The 19,752-nt window shown below is 41.2% G+C and overlaps 1 protein-coding gene across 1 annotated transcript in view; it reads right to left on the bottom strand.

The window, feature by feature from the left end:
- LOC124721803 (aminopeptidase M1-C-like) overlaps positions 1-19,752 on the bottom strand; it is a 437,502-nt gene that overhangs the window by 9,448 nt on the left and 408,302 nt on the right. Inside the window, exon 14 of the mRNA XM_047246924.1 lies at positions 11,079-11,151. Within this exon, the coding sequence (XP_047102880.1) occupies positions 11,079-11,151 (73 nt within the window). The remainder of the gene's footprint in view (positions 1-11,078; positions 11,152-19,752) is intronic.

The raw sequence follows: 19,752 nt of genomic DNA, 5'->3' as shown, positions 1-19,752 counted from the left end.
GTTTAGTGCTTATTGCTTTATGATACTCCATGAAATATAAGCTGTGCATGGAGCCATTTTCCCATTATTTTGAAGGTTTCTGACAAAATGAAGGTGGAGTTAACTGGGGTGCTAGCGTGCTGGAGTTACGTGGAGTGATTCAGTTAACTCCAGAAAGTTGCTCTTGAAGGAATATAATGAATAATTTCGTAGGAACACCTGCCTGTGCCCTCAAAACTACCATATAAGACATTACAGCCTTGTAGGGATAGTGTATCCTTGGCTTTTACCATCTCCACCATTTTGAAAGACTTTAGTGTCAGTGGTATTGAACTTCAACATATTTACTCAATAAGATTTTTTTTGTCATTATACATAACAGACAGAGCTCTACCAGTTCAGCAACAAACAGTAGATAACTCACTGGCAGAAGATACAAGCAAACCTTCAGATGACAATACTGAAAATTTTGAGACTCAGACAAGATTAGCTAACAGAAATTACACATCCTGTACATGTTTGGTCCTATTCTACGATTGGTGTAAGTTGGTTGGTTGGTTGATTTGGGGGAGGGGACCAAACAGCAAGGTCATTAGTCCCTAAGATGACAGAAATCAAGGGAGGAACAACACAGAACACAGTATAGTAAAGGGGAAGGGATAATGTGCAAATAAAGAAGGAAAAGGAATGTCAAGGGAGCAGGAAGAGGAAAGAACAGGAGGGGTTGGGTTGAAATGGGGTGCGCTGGGGTGTCATAGAAATGCTGCACACAGTGGGGCACCAACACCACCAACAACCCGTCCCAACACCCACACCATACCATTATCATAATACAGTGGGTACAACACCAGAGGAAGAATACACAAGAAATGAGGAAATAAAACAGGACAATAGGCCAGATGAAATGTAGGGAAAAGGTGGGGAGAACCTGGCTGGTGGGGAGGTGAGATCAAGGTCTCCATGACCAATGCCTACACTAACTGAGAGATTCAAATTCCAGTGTAAAATTCAAGGATTTTTACCTGAGAGTACATACCACTTTCACAAAGAAAATCTAGCACAGACTTAAATTTGCAAGTGTCATCCACTAATGCCTGGGACAAGAAAGGTAGAAAGGTGGGAGGGCATATTTAGTGCAAAGAACCAAAAGGGGGGGGGGGCAGTCCATGCAAAATATGAATCAGCATGATGGGAACCCTACAAAAGGAACCGGGGGGGGGGGGGGGGGGGAGGGGAGGGGGGGGGTCTCATTGCATGGTAAAAAAAGTAAAAAACCATAGGTCAACCTAGTACGGCCAATACAAAGATGGCAGAGGATTTCTCACTGGGAAGGCAGAGGGAAGAATGTCACATGGTGGAAGTCTTCTTCATGACCCAAAGTTTATTAGACAGAGGTGTACCCTCTCAAGAGTCAGCCCACAATTGAGAAAAATGGGATTTGATATTTGATAGCCTGAATGACACTCATTGTGTCCATACATAAAAAACTCAAGTGATTGAGGGCTTTTTAATGAAGCAGAGGGCCCAGTGGATAGCCATCAGTTCTGCAGAAAACATCCCATGTGTGGCAGGCAAGAGATGGTGTTCCATACCAACAAAAGACGTGATGGCATATCCCACATGATTGCTTGATTTAGGGCCATTGGTGTAAAAAACAATGGCATCCTGAAACACCTGTAAGAACATTCAGAACAAGCAATGGAACACCATTGGAGTGACTGAGGCTTTTGGACCCCGGAAAAGATCCATCCAAATACACTCCTGGAAATGGAAAACAGAACACATTGACACCGGTGTGTCAGACCCACCATACTTGCTCCGGACACTGCGAGAGGGCTGTACAAGCAATGATCACACGCACGGCACAGCGGACACACCAGGAACCGCGGTGTTGGCCGTCGAATGACGCTAGCTGCGCAGCATTTGTGCACTGCCGCCGTCAGTGTCAGCCAGTTTGCCGTGGCATACGGAGCTCCATCGCAGTCTTTAACACTGGTAGCATGCCGTGACAGCGTGGACGTGAACCGTATGTGCAGTTGACGGACTTTGAGCGAGGGCGTATAGTGGGCATGCGGGAGGCCGGGTGGACGTACCGCCGAATTGCTCAACACGTGGGGCGTGAGGTCTCCACAGTACATCGATGTTGTCGCCAGTGGTCGGCGGAAGGTGCACGTGGCCGTCGACCTGGGACCAGACCGCAGCGACGCACGGATGCACGCCAAGACCGTAGGATCCTACGCAGTGCCGTAGGGGACCGCACCGCCACTTCCCAGCAAATTAGGGACACTGTTGCTCCTGGGGTATCGGCGAGGACCATTCGCAACCGTCTCCATGAAGCTGGGCTACGGTCCCGCATACCATTAGGCCGTCTTCCGCTCACACCCCAACATCGTGCAGCCCGCCTCCAGTGGTGTCGCGACAGGCGTGAATGGAGGGACGAATGGAGACGTGTCGTCTTCAGCGATGAGAGTCGCTTCTGCCTTGGTGCCAATGATGGTCGTATGCGTGTTTGGCGCCGTGCAGGTGAGCGCCACAATCAGGACTGCATACGACCGAGGCACACAGGGCCAACACCCGGCATCATGGTGTGGGGAGCGATCTCCTACACTGGCCGTACACCACTGGTGATCGTCGAGGGGACACTGAATAGTGCACGGTACATCCAAACCGTCATCGAACCCATCGTTCTACCATTCCTAGACCGGCAAGGGAACTTGCTGTTCCAACAGGACAATGCACGTCCGCATGTATCCCGTGCCACCCAACGTGCTCTAGAAGGTGTACGTCAACTACCCTGGCCAGCAAGATCTCCGGATCTGTCCCCCATTGAGCATGTTTGGGACTGGATGAAGCGTCGTCTCACACGGTCTGCACGTCCAGCACGAACGCTGGTCCAACTGAGGCGCCAGGTGGAAATGGCATGGCAAGCCATTCCACAGGACTACATCCAGCATCTCTACGATCGTCTCCATGGGAGAATAGCAGCCTGCATTGCTGCGAAAGGTGGATATACACTGTACTAGTGCCGACATTGTGCGTGCTCTGTTGCCTGTGTCTATGTGCCTGTGGTTCTGTCAGTGTGATCATGTAATGTATCTGACCCCAGGAATGTGTCAATAAAGTTTCCCCTTCCTGGGACAATGAATTCACGGTGTTCTTATTTCAATTTCCAGGAGTGTATGTGGCTAAGGAACTAACAAAGGGGAATGGCCATAGGTGTAAAAAAAAATTGCATCCTGAAACTCCTGTAAGAACATTCAGAACAAACAAAAGAACACCAATGGAGTGGTAGGGGCTTTAGGACCCTGGAAAAGATCCATCCAAATCTGTGACCAAGGAACCAACAAAGGGGAATGGTCTGGAGAGAACTTGGGGAAGAGTACAAGAAGGGGAGATGGAAGTCACGGCAGAGAGAAGTGAGGCACAGCCCAAGTGGTAAAGCCACCTGAGGAAGGGCAGGGTGCAGGTGACAGCCCAAAACTGTGAAAACAATAGAATAGCCGAGTTAGGAGAGGTTAGCAGTGGAACAGCGCAGTGATGGCATAGGAAACCAAGAGCTGAGAACGTTGAATTGGAAGAGAAGGGATCCCCATGTCAACCAGACAGGCTAAATGCATACCATGATAGTGAACGGGGTCTAAGAGGTGCAGTGTGGAAGGGATAGCTGATCCATAAACTTGACAATCATAGTCCAGATGAGACAGAACTAATGCCCAGTTGGCACTCCAAGAGGTATTGGCAAGGAAACAAAGATCATAGAGTTTATGAAAACAGCCAACCTTCAGATGGCGGCTTTGGGGCAACCAAGTAAGCTTGTTGTTAAAAAGAAGATCCAAGAAACAGAACTGGGGGACCACAGTCAGGCATTGAGGTGGATCAAGATGAACTGTAGTATGGCAAGCAAAATGCATGACTGTCGACCTAAGGGGAGATAACTGAAAACTGTGCAAGAGTGTCCAAATGGAAGCACATCCGGTGACAGCCTGAAGCTGTTATTCCACAGGGGTCACTGAGTGGGAGTTAGCTCAAATACATAAATCATCCACATAGAGAGCAGGGGTGACCAATGATCCACCAGAGGCCACAAGTCCATTAATAGTGATGAGAAAAAGAAGGACACTTAACATGGAGTCCTATGGAATGCCATTATCCTGGGTCTGCAGAGAGCTGATAACAGTGCTAATTTACACACTGAACGATGAGTGGAACAGGAAGCAGCAAATAAAAACTGGGAGTGGGCCCCAAAGACCTCACTCATGGAGCATAAGGATGATGTGATGGCGCCAAGCTGTGTCATAGGCCTTATGAAGGTTGAAGAAATCTGTGACAAGATGGCCATGCTGAGAAAAGGCCTGTCAAACAGCAGTTTCCCACTGAAGCAGATGATGGATTGGAGACCGTTCCTCCAGAAAGCAACACTGGTAAGGAGATAAAATATCCTGAGATTCAAGGACCCAATTGAGCCAACAAGCCACCATCTGTTCTAGTAGCTTCCAAGGGACATTGGTCAGGCTGACTGAGCAGTAACTGTTAAGGGGTGATAGATCCCTGCCAGGCTTAAGGACAGGAACCACAATATTGTCTCTAAATTGAGAGGGGAAAAGTGCCTTGGAGTGAAATATGGTTAAATGCTTGGAGGATATATTGGGGTTGAGGAGGATTGAGGTGTTGAAACAATTGTTTATGGATGGAATCAGGGCCAGGAGCTGAATCATGGGAAGAAGAGAGGGCCGGAAGAAACTCCCATTCAGTAAAAGGTGCATTGTAGGATTCAGCTTGACAAGGGGTGAAACATAAGCATGAAACTTCAGCCTGCTGTTCCCAGAGGAGCAAGGCAGCTGGATATGAGACTGATGCTGATGCTGTCACAAAATGGGTCACGAGGTGTTTTGTGAGAACTGATAGATATGTACAAAGGCCACCTGGAAGGGCAAGGCTTTGAATGGAAGACTGCCACTGACAACCTTGGAGGCTGCGAAGTGTAGCCCGCTCGTGGTGAAGGGACATAAGGACCTAGAGAGGAGACCAACTGTTCCCAACACACCTGTTTGCTCTGTTTGACTAAATAATGGGTTTTGGCTTGAAGGTGTTTAAAGGTAATAAGACTGGTGGAGGATAGGTGCCACTTCAGATGTTGTGAGGCATGATGATGATCACTGATAGTGGTGTCAATGGCCATGCTCCACCACAGAATTGGCTGACGGTGAACGGGGCCAGTCAAATGGGGAACGGCAATGCCAGCAGAGTGGATTACCTTATAGGTCAGATCAAGAACGAATTCATCAATACAACATTACAAAAAAGGTAGAAACATGACCTGGGAGGTATACAGAGGCTAATCAGCATGATGGAAAGCCCAGCAGGGTAACCTAGACACTGGGAGGCAGGAAGGGAATGAGAGAATCAATGGTAACTGGTCACTACCACAGAGGTCACTGTGTTGTGACCAGTGTAAGGAAGGAAGAAGGGGAGGGGAGGGGAAGAAAGCGAAAGATTAATGGATGCAAAAGTCCCATATGTGGCACTAAAATGAGTAGAGGGACCATCATTAAGAAGGTACAGGTCATGGTCTGCAACAAATGGTCAATGTGGAGCATCCAGCTAGATGAAAAAGCACTGCCACACAACGAGTGATGGGCATTAAAATCCGCAAGGAGGAGGAAGGGAGAGGGGACTTGCTGAAGGAGGGCAGGTAAGGCAGCAGATGTAGGTGGCCTCCCTGGAGGGGGGTAGAGATTGCAAACTGTGACTGCAGAGTCCAAGCGGACCTGAACAGCAACTGCTTCCAATGGGGTATGAAGTGGGATCCATGTACTAACATTATCCATATGGACCAATGTGCAGACACCACCAGAAGGCCTCAAAGGCCTGACTGAATTCCAGCAGATAGCACAAGACCTACAAAGGGTCAGTGAGTGAGAATCAGTAAAATGATATTTATGGAGAATGACACAAGCGGCCAAGTAAAATGCAAAAAGGGATTGCAACTCTGGGAGGTGATGGTAGTAGCTATTACAGTTCCATTGAATAAGCATGGAGTGGGTATCCAAATAGGAGGTGTACAGGATGGAGCCAATAAAGCTGCCAGGCGACCATCCATCACCAATGAGTACAGTGTGACATTCATAAATAAAAGGTCAGACTCAGGTTTCAAGGGAGGAGATGAGACCTCTGGGGGCACGGTGTGTGTGTGTGTGTGTGTGTGTGTGTGTGTGTGTGGGTGACCTTGGGGCACACAGACTGAGTGTCCTGTGGCTGAATTGACTTAGCAGGCCTCCAGGGAAGGGGCTCTGGGAGGGAGCTCCATCACCTGTGGGTACCAAAGAAGGGAGGCATTTCTTTGGCCAGGTAGGGAGAGTGGCACCCTGAGGGGAAGGCATGGAAACTGCAGGCAAAGGGGAGAGAAGAGGGGGCTGGGCTAGGCTAAGGAAGAGGGGAAGAGGGGAAAAGGGAAGAGGGGAAGAGGATGTGACAGAGGCAAAAGTAGAAGTCATGGACACAGGGTAAAGTTGGTCATATTTTTGACGAGCCTCTGTGTAAGATAACCAATCAAGGGACTTGCACGCCTGGATCTACTTTTCTTTCTTGTAAGCTGGGCAATCTGGTGTGCAGGGATAGTAAAGACATGACAATTAACATACCAAGGTGAAGGATCACAGAGGCTCCTCTCATGAAGTGGGTGGACAGTCACCATATTGAGGGTCTGTTGTTCATCTGGAAGACATATGTCCGAAGTGCAAGCACTGAAAGCACTTCATGAGTGACAGGATGTACAGCTTCACGTCACACCAATAACAACAACATTGATCTTCTCTTGAAAACCAGAATGAAGGTGCCAGTAATGATGCAGTTGTCCTTACAACCTTTCTGCACACATCAAACGAAATGAACACCCTATCATTTCAGATTGACCTGGAATTCCTCATTAGTTTTAAGGATGAAAAATTACTCCCTGGACCATATTCAAGGACTGATGCAGTGTAATTTCTTATTTATTTATTTATTTATTTACATGTCAAGTTCTGTAGGACCAAATTGAGGAGCAAATCTCCAAGGTCATGGGACATGTCAGTACATGAAACTACAACATAAAAGTAATAACAGATAAAAATAAAATGTTTATGAACCCAAAAAAAGTCTATCAATTAGTTGAAGTAAACGCAATCAACAATACAACAAGTATCAGCTTAAGCTTTCAAGGAACTCCTCAACATAATAGAAGGAGCGACCTATGAGGAAACTCTTCAGTTTAGATTTGAAAGCACACCAGTTACTGCTAAGATTTTTTAATTCAAGTGGTAGATTATTGTAAATGGATGCAGCAGTATACTGCACACCTTTCTACTCAAGAGGTAAGGAAGTCCCATCCAAATGCAGGTTTGGTTTCTGCCGAGTATTAACTGAGTGAAAGCTACTTATTCTTGGGAATAAGCTACTATTGTTAACAAGAAATAACATTAAAGAATATATGTATTGAGAGGCCAATGTCAAAATACCCAGACTCATGAATAGGGGTCGACAAGAGGCTCATGAACTTACACCACTTATTGCCCGAACCGCCTGTTTCTGAGCCAAAAATATCATTTTAGAATGGGAAGAGTTACCCGAAAATATAATACCATATGACATAAGTGAATGAAAATAAGCAAAGTAGACTCATTTTCACTAATGGTGACCGGGATGTCCCAAAGACAACCACAACCACAAAGAGCTGCAGATTGAGCAGCAGAAGCAGCTTTGATCAACAAGAAACCTGACTGCATCTTATTGAGAGACTCCATGTTGCCAAACTTGTCTTAAATATTTAAAAAAAATGACTTACTGGTGGTGAATGTGTCCCTCTCTGTCCTAGTACAGACTAGGTAGCAGGGAAAGTGTTTCACTCCAAGCTGGCAAGCCTGGCCCTCCTCCCAATGTGTAGCCAGTGAAGGGAAGGCTACAGCATTCAATGATCTGTTACCACTCAAAGAGATGGCCATAGAACAGCCAGATTTTTGGAGCTTGATACACTTCATGCACAGAGCACCTGCTGTGGTATCAGCAGCAAAGCACCCACTCTGATCAGGGGCTTTTACCATGGGTACCACCCAGCCAGAGCAAGGGCCATCTGGCACAGTAGCCATTACCAGGAATTCTGATGTTCCAGGATGACAAGCAACCACTCCGGGCATACATGGGGAGGCAACAGCTCAGATATCAAGTAGTGTGATCCCTGTGTTGTCAGAGGGCTCAGCCAGATGGGTACATAACAGCCACACGACAGTAAATGGCTATATGTGCTGGTGACCTACTGGGGTGGAGGGGGGCTACAGTGAGGATAAGGAAGAGGGGAAGGAAGGGGGAAAAGGGAGCCACACCATAGGTGCTAGGGAGGGAGTTCTTCCCAAAATGGCTCACACTACAGTCAGAAAATGGGGAAGTGGTAGTGAGACACCAAAAGGGGACTAAAAATACCAAAAAAGATGAAAGAGAAAAGGCAAAGGGAACAAAACTGCAAGAAATACAGGAAACCAGGTGGATAGCCAGGTCACCATAAGTAAGAACACTGGGAGGAGGGATGGAGGGGGCAGTGGGGAAGGAGTGAGGATGGAGAGGGAGGAGCAGCCCATGGAGGAAGAATGGGCTGCAATATCTTTGTGCCCCATGTGCGCCACACATGGACTTACAGATGAGCCATGAGCCCCCCGGGGGGATGATTGGTGTAAAGAGAACAACAAGAGCTTTAAATGAAGGAAAATCAACTGTCCTTACCAGTACATGAGCTATACAACTGTTAGCTGCAGCAGCAGAAGACAGAAAATCAAAGTAGTAGCCAAAAAGCATACACTCAACAAAGTGAAGCCTTCTGATAAACACCAAATATTGGAAGAGAGCAGCAGCAACTCTGAAGATGCTGATATTATGCTATACATTGATTCCTCCAATAATGATTTGTACACAAGTAGTGATGAAAACAGTGAAACCGTGAAGAAGGGGACTTCATTGTAGTCAAAGTAGAGGGCAAAACTGCCACAAGTTTTCACTATTATGCTGCGGAAGTCATTAAAATGTACAATGATGTCTGGGAAGTAAATTTTTTTAACAGCGTTGTTTCTACTACAAAATTTTAAGCTGCAGAAGATGATGATTCCTTAGTTGCTTCAGATGCTAGGGTATACTACGAAAACATGATTTTTATCTAGTTTGATGTCACTGGATTCATTGTGCAGTAATTTTGTTATTTCGATGATGTTTTCATTAATATAATTGTAAAGGTATGTTTAGCATTGTTACTAATGTTGTTGCTATGAATTTTTATGTTTATGGTCCTGTAATTCATTTGTTTAACTGAGCAGTCCTTTTAACCCTGACATATGGTCCAGTTAACCCAGCCACTGGAGTTAATGGGTCCAAAAGTAGTGTCCAAGTTCTTCTCCATTTCTGTAAAATCTGTGTGAGATACTGCAAAAATGAAAGTATCAGTAGTTTCTGTGTATGTTTTCCTCAAGATTCATGAATAAAAATTTAAAAGGAAATTATTCCTTAAGTAAAATTTCAAGGGAAGAAGAAAAAAGGTCCAGTTAACCCTCAACTTCGCCTACTACTGGACAAAGACAAGTAACACTGTGAAGGAATCACCAGAAAAGGATAAAATATCTGCCATACTTGACTACTGGTGAAGCAGATGAACTATTAAAGCTTCAGACCAATAAAGCATATCACTGGTAGAAAATTGATAACTCTATGCCTCTGCCCTAAACTATGAAAAGATCTTTGCTTGTGTTTATTGGAATAATGTGCTGGATGTGGAAAGAAAACAGTGATTCTTATAGTGCGCTTCTGAATTCTGAAAATGTAACATCTTGAAGCTGTGTTCTTTAATCTGTGCATACTCAAAAATGATTCCATGAGCTACTAGTGAGTGGAAAAATGCAGAACAAAATAATCTCATCATTTTATGTTATTTCTATCAGCAATTATTCATATTGGTACTGTAAGTCTAGCTTAAATAAGCAGTTTCATTAAGCCTGGTACATGGGTCTTCCAGTCCAGGTTATTGGCTTTTCAGAGCCACAAAAATGATCAGTATGTATTTCTTGGATTTCCTCATATGGAGATATTATTGGTATGACTTCTGGTGTTCTATTAAAATTACTTAACTGTAGACCTAGGTAATAAGGCATGCCAAAATTTGATGACAGTCACATGTTTGATATTTTCACATTAACTAAGAGTTTAAAATGGGAACTGGAAATATTTTTTGTTTATGTAAAAGTATTACCAGCAAACTTGACAAAACTGGCCTCCTGTGACACTGCAGGTGGAGGAGCATTAATATATATTAAAAATGAAGTGGACCCCTGATAGAACCTCGTCTTTCTAAAAGAGAAGACACTGATGGACCAGGTTGCAAGTGATCTAGGTTTTAATAGGTGATGTGCATGGACAACAAGCAAACAGTCAAAAAGAGTATAATATGTGCAGTGCTCTGGAGAAGGCATGCATTTTTAAGGCAACATATAACATGGCCGTACCAATATGTCCTGAGTAGCCTTGGGTATTGACAGCTTGCTGCCATTTAACAGTATGTGATCAAATGCATTATACTGGTGCGATGCTATGTGCTATCATCATGGGTTATCATCAATGACCATGAATGCTGTGAATTGTGGGTACTCAAAGCAGTAACCAGTACCTTCAGGAAGCTATTGAAGCCAAAGTGATAGCATTACTTCAGAAACATCTAGAAGCCACATTCTAGTATACTGTGATGTACAGGGCTATGTTTACAAAGCCTAGTCCTTATCCTGAACATGAAAAGTACCAGTAACTGACACTGAATGGACATTTATGGTGTATGTTCACTTTTTAGCTCTACCTCATTAATGTTGAATGAGCAATAATAATATACTATAAACTTAGATCAAAGCATAGTAGCAGGAAAGACCTCAGAAACATGTCAAAAGACAATGACATATTTCCTTGGTGTTATGTGGAGTGGAGGTAGAGGAGTCAAGTAATTTCACAGAAACTTTAATAATTTGCTTGAATTGTGACAAATCATATTTATAGGACATTAAGGGATAGTCAGTGATAACTGAATAAGTAGCTTAACTAACCAGATCAGTTTCATTCTTGGCTCCTGCCAGGCTGAGCATCATCGCCAGGAAAGCTGAAACTGCATCACTCCTCCTGAAACAAAGACAGACAAGAATATAACTAAACAGCACAGAATTTGAGTTCATATGACCAATAAAAAGGGCTGAAATGATGTTTATGGTGATCTCTATTCCAATTTTCTGTACTCATTCTGAAATGCTCAGAACCAAGGTGATGTAAAACTTTTTTTGATGTGTGTAAAATGACACAGACTGCAGAAATGTAGAAGAACACAAATCAATGAATTTTGAAATCTATGCAGTCCAGCTTGATGATGAATCAACCAGTTTGCAGTCATATGTAAATATCTTCTATGAGAACTTTCATTGAGCTGGAACATCATGACACACAGCCAACAGAAAAAGCACCACCCAAGATTTTTACAGATGCTATGCCTCAATACATAACAAGAACAACAACAACAACAATAACAGTAATAATAATTATAACAACAATAACATATATGACCCCATCATGATACATGCATGCATGGCTGTTTAAAAAGTAAGGTGACTTTTTTGAATTGTGCGGGCAACATACATTTGATTATTGATCTTTTTTTTTTGTTATGTTGGTTCACATGTCCCAAACATATGTTCACAGACTGAGGTGTACAGCATACTTCATTTGTTTTTAACAGATAGAAAGGTTAGAGGTGTTTTAGGGTGTTTGGCAATTTTGATTGTTATCAAAAATTGAGCAAAGAATTTGCATGAAATTTTGTGTGAAAAATGGAATCAAGTGCTCTAAAACACTTGAAATGTTGACAGTGGTATATGGTGAGTCTGTTCTAAGTAGAAAAAATGTTTACAAATGGTACAAGCTCCTCCAAGATGGCCAAGAAGTTGCTCTAAGTAAAAAAAAATGGTTACAAGTGGTACAAGCTCTTCCAAGATGGCTGAGAGGATGCCAATGTCAAACCTTGCTCTGGACACCCCAGCACATCAACAACAGATGATAAAATTGAAGCTGTGAAGAAAGTTGTTTTGGAAAATTGTCGAATTACCGTAAGAAAAGTTGTGAGGATGTTGGCATATCAGTCGGTTCATGTCATGCAATTTTTTTTTTTTTTTTTTGATGTTTTGGGCATGAGAAGTATGTCAGTGAAGTTGGTTCCAAAACTTTTCAATCCTGATCAAAAGAACTGTCACATGAGCATTGCTCAGGAACTCTTGAATGATGCCAGTAATGAACCTGATTTGCTCAAAAGGGTCATAATTAGTGATGAAATATGGGTTTACAGTTATGATGTCAAAACCAAAGCCCAATCGTCCCAATGGAAGCCTCCCAGAGAGCCAAGACTGAAACAAGTACACCAAGTTCAATAAAATGTCAAAGTCTTGCTCACTGTTTTTTCAATTACCATGGCATAGTGCATCATGAACTTTCGCCTCAAGGTTGTATGGTCAATGAGAAGTATTACCTTGATGTTGCTTGTGAGAAATTTTTTGGCCAGAAACAATATGACAATCATGCCTCAGCCAGCATGTTCACCGGATTTGGCCCCCTGCAACTTTTCCCTGTTCCCAGAACTGAAGAGACCTATGAAAGGATGAAGATTTTCAACGATTGAGAAAATAAAAACTGCATTGCTGGAAGTACTCAAGGCTGTACAAAAAAGTGCTTATGAGAAGTGCTTCAAGAATTGGAAGAAGCATTGATACAAGTGTATTGTATCTGAGGGGGATTTCTTTGAAGAGAAATATCATCACAGGATGGATGAAACAGTCTCTTTGCAGTGACTCCAAAATAATTTATTTCTCCCACAATAAAACAGAAAATAAGAAGAAAGGTCCTGTTCTGCCCAGCAATATTTGTTTGATAATTGTGGATCCATGAGACTGTGGCAAGATGAATGTTGTCATGTCATTGCTTACACATCTTGATGGTGTTCACTTTGAAAATGTAGATATATTTCCAAAACCTTGTTTCGGCCCAAGTGTTAGCTATAAGAGATTTTGTCAGGCACTGATGGTGTAACATACAAGGAATTCTGTGAAAGTGGTGATGTTCCACCACTGGGAAGGATAAATTTGAGTACTGTGTTTGTAAGTGATAATGTTGCTGTGGAAAACCAGGAACAAGATACAATATTATTGCTGTTTTGATAACCACATGGGTAGATTTTTTTTTTTTTTTATTTGAGGAGAACATACTTGAGGATTTCTAAACAGTTGGTAAGGAATAATGAAAACTTTATTATTGATTTCCAACAAGATAATATGAGGTTAAAACACATATAGGAGCTGACACGATGTTCAACAAATGTAGAACTATATGTGGATATTTCTGGAATTACACACAGTATGAGTTTTCAGTTACAGATAAAACACAACTAAATGAAGCACAATGTGGATGAAACACTCAAAATTTTTGAAAGATAATACATCAATATGTAAGTGATGTGTGTGTTGTTGCATATGAATACTGGCTGATACATACGAAGGAAACAAAACATGTCTTATACTATCTCAAAGTCCATTTACAGCACAACATGTTGACCACAATGATAAAACACTTAGTCATGGAGGCAAGCAAGGCAGTTTGACAGAAATTACAATTGCTAAGAGTGGGGCAGTTGGTGAAATCAGTCTCTCAGAACAACTTTTCACACTGTTACTGAAACTCTTGAACTACCCTTTCAAATGACCAATAATGAAAATGGGAGAGAAAATACGAGTGCTGGTTCATTCACTATCACAGCATTACTGAGCAAAATGGAATGAAGGATATGGAATATATGGAGTCAGCAGAGAAGAACTGCATTTGTAGGGTACATTAACCTTAAGTGTAACCATGCACACGATATGAGTTGGGAGTAGAGAATATGAATGAACATCTAGTTTCCTGTATTTAATAGTCTTAAAAAACTTCAAAATGTAATGAACATTTAGTGAAACTGTATGCAGAAGTATTTGGTATGACTAATGCGATAGGAAGAAAACAGTTCCACAACAGGACAAATAAAAAAGGCCATACAGTAAGAGATACACAAACATTATTAAACTACTGAGTGAGGCGGCACAGTGGTTAGCAGAGTGGACTTGCTTTTGGGGGGGATTTTTTAAAATTTATTTGGTATGCATATTCTGTGGATCTGTACATGTGATTAATTAACTTGGATGTGGAACGTATCAATACAATTATACAAATACAGTTAATACTATAGAACAACAACAACACAGTACAGTAATATAAATAATAGTTTGTATCAATTTTTATTATTTATTAGGTAACATTTATCTAGTATTGTAATTCACTGTCTACTATAAACACAATATTGTATCTTTCATGTAACAACTGAATAACAAGATATATCTTTTTACTCAAGTGGTGCAATAAGAATATACATGGGAACTTTTAATTATTTCTGGAAAAGAATTCATCTAAGGAGTTCAGTGGACGGTCAAGCAGGTATTTCTTTAACATACTGGGTGATCAAAAGGTCAGTATAAATTTGAAAACTGAATAAATCATGGAATAATGTAGATAGAGAGGTACAAATTGACACACATGCTTGGAATGACATGGGGTTTTATTAGAACCAAAAAAATACAAAAGTTCAAAAAATGTCCGACAGATGGCACTTCTTCTGATCAGAATAGCAATAATTAGCATAACAAAGTAAGACAAAGCAAAGATGATGTTCTTTACAGGAAATGCTCAATATTTCCACCATCATTCGTCAACAATTGCTGTAGTCAAGGAATAATGTTGTGAACAGCACTGTAGAGCATGTCCGGAGTTATGGTGAGGCATTGGCGTCAGATGTTGTCTTTCAGCAACCCTAGAGATGTTGGTCGATCACGATACATTGCGATTTCAGGTAACCCCAAAGCCAATAATCGCATGGACCTGGGAGGCCAAGAGATCTTTCACATGTCTGGCAATATGGGGTGGAGTGCCTCGTTCTAATAAAACCCCATGTCATTCCAAGCATGTGTGTCAATTTTTACCCCTCTATCTACATTATTCCGTGGTTTATTAAGTTTTCAAATTTATACTGACTTTTTGATCACCCAGTACATCTAAATAGCATTTCATTTTCTCTTGTACATTTAATATAATTAGGCAGTGCATTAACAGTCTTAATAGCAGCATACTTTACTCCCTTCTGTACAAGTGACAAATTTTTTAGTTCAAAATGGAGATCATTTTTACCTCTAGTCTTATAGTTGTGGTATGATAATTTATTTCATACTGAGCATAATTTTTAATGACAAAATTCATCAGAGAGTGTATGTACTGACTTCTTGTTGTCAGTATCCCTAACTGTGTGAAGATTTTTCTACATAGCTTCGTGGAGAAACCCTGCACGTAATACTGGCTTCTTTCTTCTAAGGTTTTGAGATTTTTTTTTTGAGACTGGTGAATTACCCCAGAAGATTATGTTATAGCTTATTAATGAGTGAAAATATCCAAAATAATATGATTTTAAAATGGTGATGTCCCCAAGGTCAGCAATGATTCTTAAAGCAAAAGTTGCTGATGACAACGTTTTTAGAGTCAGGGACATATGTCGTCTTCAGTTGAGCCTACCGTCAATATGAACACTAGGAATTTAGTGGAGTGCACCTGTTTTAGTACCTGGTTGTGTGCAATGACTATGTTTTCTGGACTTTTATGTTTAGTGTGGAACTGAATAAAGTTAGTTTTTTTAAAAAATTAACTGAAAGAGAATTAATTGTAAACCAAGCTGTAACTTCTCTGAGTATGACAAAAACATCAGGCACTAGGTCTGTAGTGGACATACTATTTACCACAATGCTTGCATCATCAGCAAACATTGTGAATTCACATTTTTTGCTAATAGACAAGGATAGATCATTACCATATATTAAAAACAGCAAGGGCTCAAGGACAGATCCCTGGGGATCCCCATGCTGTATTTTGACCCATTCAGAAGAAGTGTACAAAGAGATCCATTGTTGCAGCCATGTAGGACCATCTGTTGTTTCCCCATCTTCAAGATATGTTTTTAAACAATTGCCTATAGGCCCTTTGATTATATAATGATAGACTTTCTCTGAGAATATTTTGTGGTTTACACAAAAGGTCACAGAAGACTCCAACTGCTGACTTCTTACTGTTAATAGACTCCAAGATGTTATTTGTGAGTGAGTATATGGCTCACTCTGTGAAAACCCCATTTTGAAAACCAAACTGTCTATGGTTAATAATATTATGGTTATATAGGTGGACCAGAATCCTGTTATACACAGCTTTTTCAAGAACCATTGAACATTTTGTTAACAGAGAGACAGGATGATAATTTGTGACAGCTGTAGCATTGACAGACATGTAAATAGGTCTCACAGTGGCATACTTCATCCTCATCCTACCGAGCAAGGTGGCACAGTGGTTAGCACACTGCACTCGCATTCGGGAGGACGTTGGTTCAATCCCGTGTCGGACCATCCTGATTTAGGTTTTCTGTGATTTCCCTAAATTGCTCCAGGCAAATTCTGGGATGGTTCCTTTGAAAGGGCATGGCTGACTTCCTTCCCCATCCTTCCCTAATCTGATGAGACCGATGACCTTGCTGTTTGGTCTCTTCCCCAAACAACTCAACCCCCAACCCATCCTCATCCTCTCTGGAACAGCTCCTTCACAAAGAGATGTGTTGCAAATGTGAGCAAATATTACACTTACTTCATTACTGTAGGCCTTTAATGGCTTGCTTTTAGATATACCTGGTACTTCATCAGTAAATAAATTGTATTTTGTATTAGCATCATCTGCAAGATAGACATACCTCCAGTCAATCTCCCAAAGGTGTAATTTAAACTCTTTAATATTTTCTTCATTCATGTTTCTAATGGTTTTCCATTTAGCACCAGCATTACTCTGATGTGTACTAAAGTTGTTCACGGTGAGTATTTGCCCATCATGATCAGATACCATTTATGACTTTTTCTACTGTGGTATGATTAGCTCTACTCATATCTACAAAGATATCGTCAATTAGAGTGCTGGAGGTGGCTGTAGTTCATGTGGGGAAAATTGGCAGTGGAGACAAGATTGTAGGTGGAATGGCCTTAAGGGAGGATGATAGGCCACGGCCTTTGTCTGAGATTGCCTTCATCCGCTATTATATGATACTGTCTTATGAGACACAGATATGTGATAGTTGGGCAGAACTCTTGTGCTGGATTTATTCCTCACATTAAGCTCATAAATGTGCCACAAAAGCTGCTTAACATAGACAAACACATCTCAGTACTTACATGGATTACTTACAAATGGTGTAAATGACATTGTTTCCACTGAAACCTTAGTGTAAGGTACGAGTGAGTCATTAGGGAGGGCATCTGGTCAAGGGCACCCATATTATAGTTTGTAGGGGGGCGGGGGGTGGGGGAGTGGGGTGGCGTAGACCCGGGCATATGGAATATTTTTAATATTGTGGAAGATGAATGGTGACTAGTAAGTAGTTATAAAAAAAGATGAAAATCTATTAAAAATCTGCATAATACTGACTTTTAAATCATATTCCTGAAAGAAAAACACCTGACTGCAGTAAACCTTTTTTTCTTTCCCTGAGAGCTATTGGATGAGGGAGGAAGGGGGCTTGCTCCCTGGTATGAGTGCCCTCAAACCTGACCACAAAAGCAAGTGTTTCATGTAAGAAGAGTTGAGCCTATTCTGAAGACACTGCAAATATTGATTATGTCATAAAATAGTAATGATTTTTAGGAGATTTGGATGTGAACTACATGAAACGACAAGATAATCAAAGAAGATGTTTATGTTTGTACATTACATCATGTTGTAATGTGATCTGATATCATTTTCCTTCTGCCTAGTAAATATTTTGTGCCTACAGGGATGGAAATGAATCATGTGAGCAGTGTGTGAGACACATAGAAGTTTCACATCATCAAAATGGATGCACAATAATATATTTCAGTCATGTTGTGGCCAAACAAACATAGATGGTATGAAAATTATCATCTGTCATATTACAGATGAAGGTCAATCACCTTACCTAGCCAGAATAAATGATATCTTCAGCTGGAATCACTCCAGAACAGGGATCCTAATCAATAATTGAAGTCACAGCTCATCACATTAAAATTCTGATTGATAGTTGAGCTTTTACAACACAAATGAGCCTAAATTTGCACCACATTGGTACATTGCCCATAAGCTGCGAATCACTGCTGTTTATTTTTTCTTTAACCAGACTGTCATATGACTCATGGGATGTCAGGGTTATTGCCAAGATCACTTGCAAGCAATATATGAAGGGCTTATTTCAATAGTGGTACAAGTCCACTTTTCAAAAAAATGGGGTTATCCTCATGTCTGTACTCACACAAGTCATTTTTAATTTATTTGCATAGCAGGACACCTCAAGCTTCATCCTGCCACCAACAGAGTGCATCTCAATGCTAACACATTAGAGAAAACCAGCAGGAATTTATTTCAGTAGTGGTACAAGTCCGTGTGCTTTTGTGCAGTACAGCATGTTACTATTTCTTGCGAAGATGATGGATTCAGGAGCATTATCAAATGACTGTGATACAATTGATGATCCATATTTTCAAATGATTGCAGGTAAAAAGAATTTATTTACTTTTCTCTCAGCATTATAGACATTTTGTTCCAAAAAGGAATATGCGAGAATGAAGGTTACGTTGACAATAACAATAGAAAATGAGGGTGCCCATCTTAATGTATTTCACATATACATATGTTTTCAATCATCCGGTGCTGTATGAATCATAACTTGTGTTACTTTCTATCTCTATACCAGTATTGATGACAATGAAACTTCCAATGAAAGTGCAAAGAATGACAAAACACGAGACAGTGTTACTGATGCCTGTGCAAACATTGTAGCCACGTATATGCAGACAAAAAGGAAGCATACTCAAAGCAAGAAGGATTCAAGGAAAACTGACACATATGAAAAGAATATTCGAAAAAAGAAAAGGAACACTGGAGAGTTATACATCACAGCAACTGGTAAAATAATTCCTCCTGAAACATTTTGCAATCTGGACTGCAGGTAAATGTTTCAATAAAATTTCAGAGAATGAGAGGAAGATGTTATTTGACAATTTCTGGGCAATGGGTGATATTAATCACCAAAATAGTTATCTGAATGGTTATGCACATATCATTCAGTTAATTGCCGATGACCAAGAGATGGCTCTGGTTCTCAGAAAAGCTGTATTTATGAATATTGATTACATGTCAACAAAGACTGTGCAATAGTATGCAAGAAGTTTTTCTTGAATACTTTTGACATTTCTAATGGGTGACTCTCTAGGCTTTTAACAAAAAGCAAGGAAGTAGGTACACCACACCTTGGTGGAAGGGGCAAACATCAGAACAAATTCTCTGTACCGGAAGGTCTGATCAATAATGTAAAGGAACACACCAGAAGCTTTCAACTTTCTGAGAGCCATTATGCAAGCAAGGATAATCCCCACAAAAGATTTTTAAATCCTAAGCTGTGTGTGACCACAATGTATGATTTGCACAAAGATAAATGCATATCTCAGAATAAAGAAATTGTGGGGGTGCACATCTATCCAAAAATCCTTAACAAAGACTTCAACCTGTCATTTCAACCAGCACATAAAGACACTTGCTCTTTTTGTGACAAACTGAGCTTTGAAATGG

This window comes from Schistocerca piceifrons, chromosome X (assembly GCF_021461385.2).
Source record: "Schistocerca piceifrons isolate TAMUIC-IGC-003096 chromosome X, iqSchPice1.1, whole genome shotgun sequence".
NCBI lineage: Eukaryota > Metazoa > Arthropoda > Insecta > Orthoptera > Acrididae > Schistocerca > Schistocerca piceifrons.
This window is presented reverse-complemented; position numbering and strand designations above follow the sequence as displayed.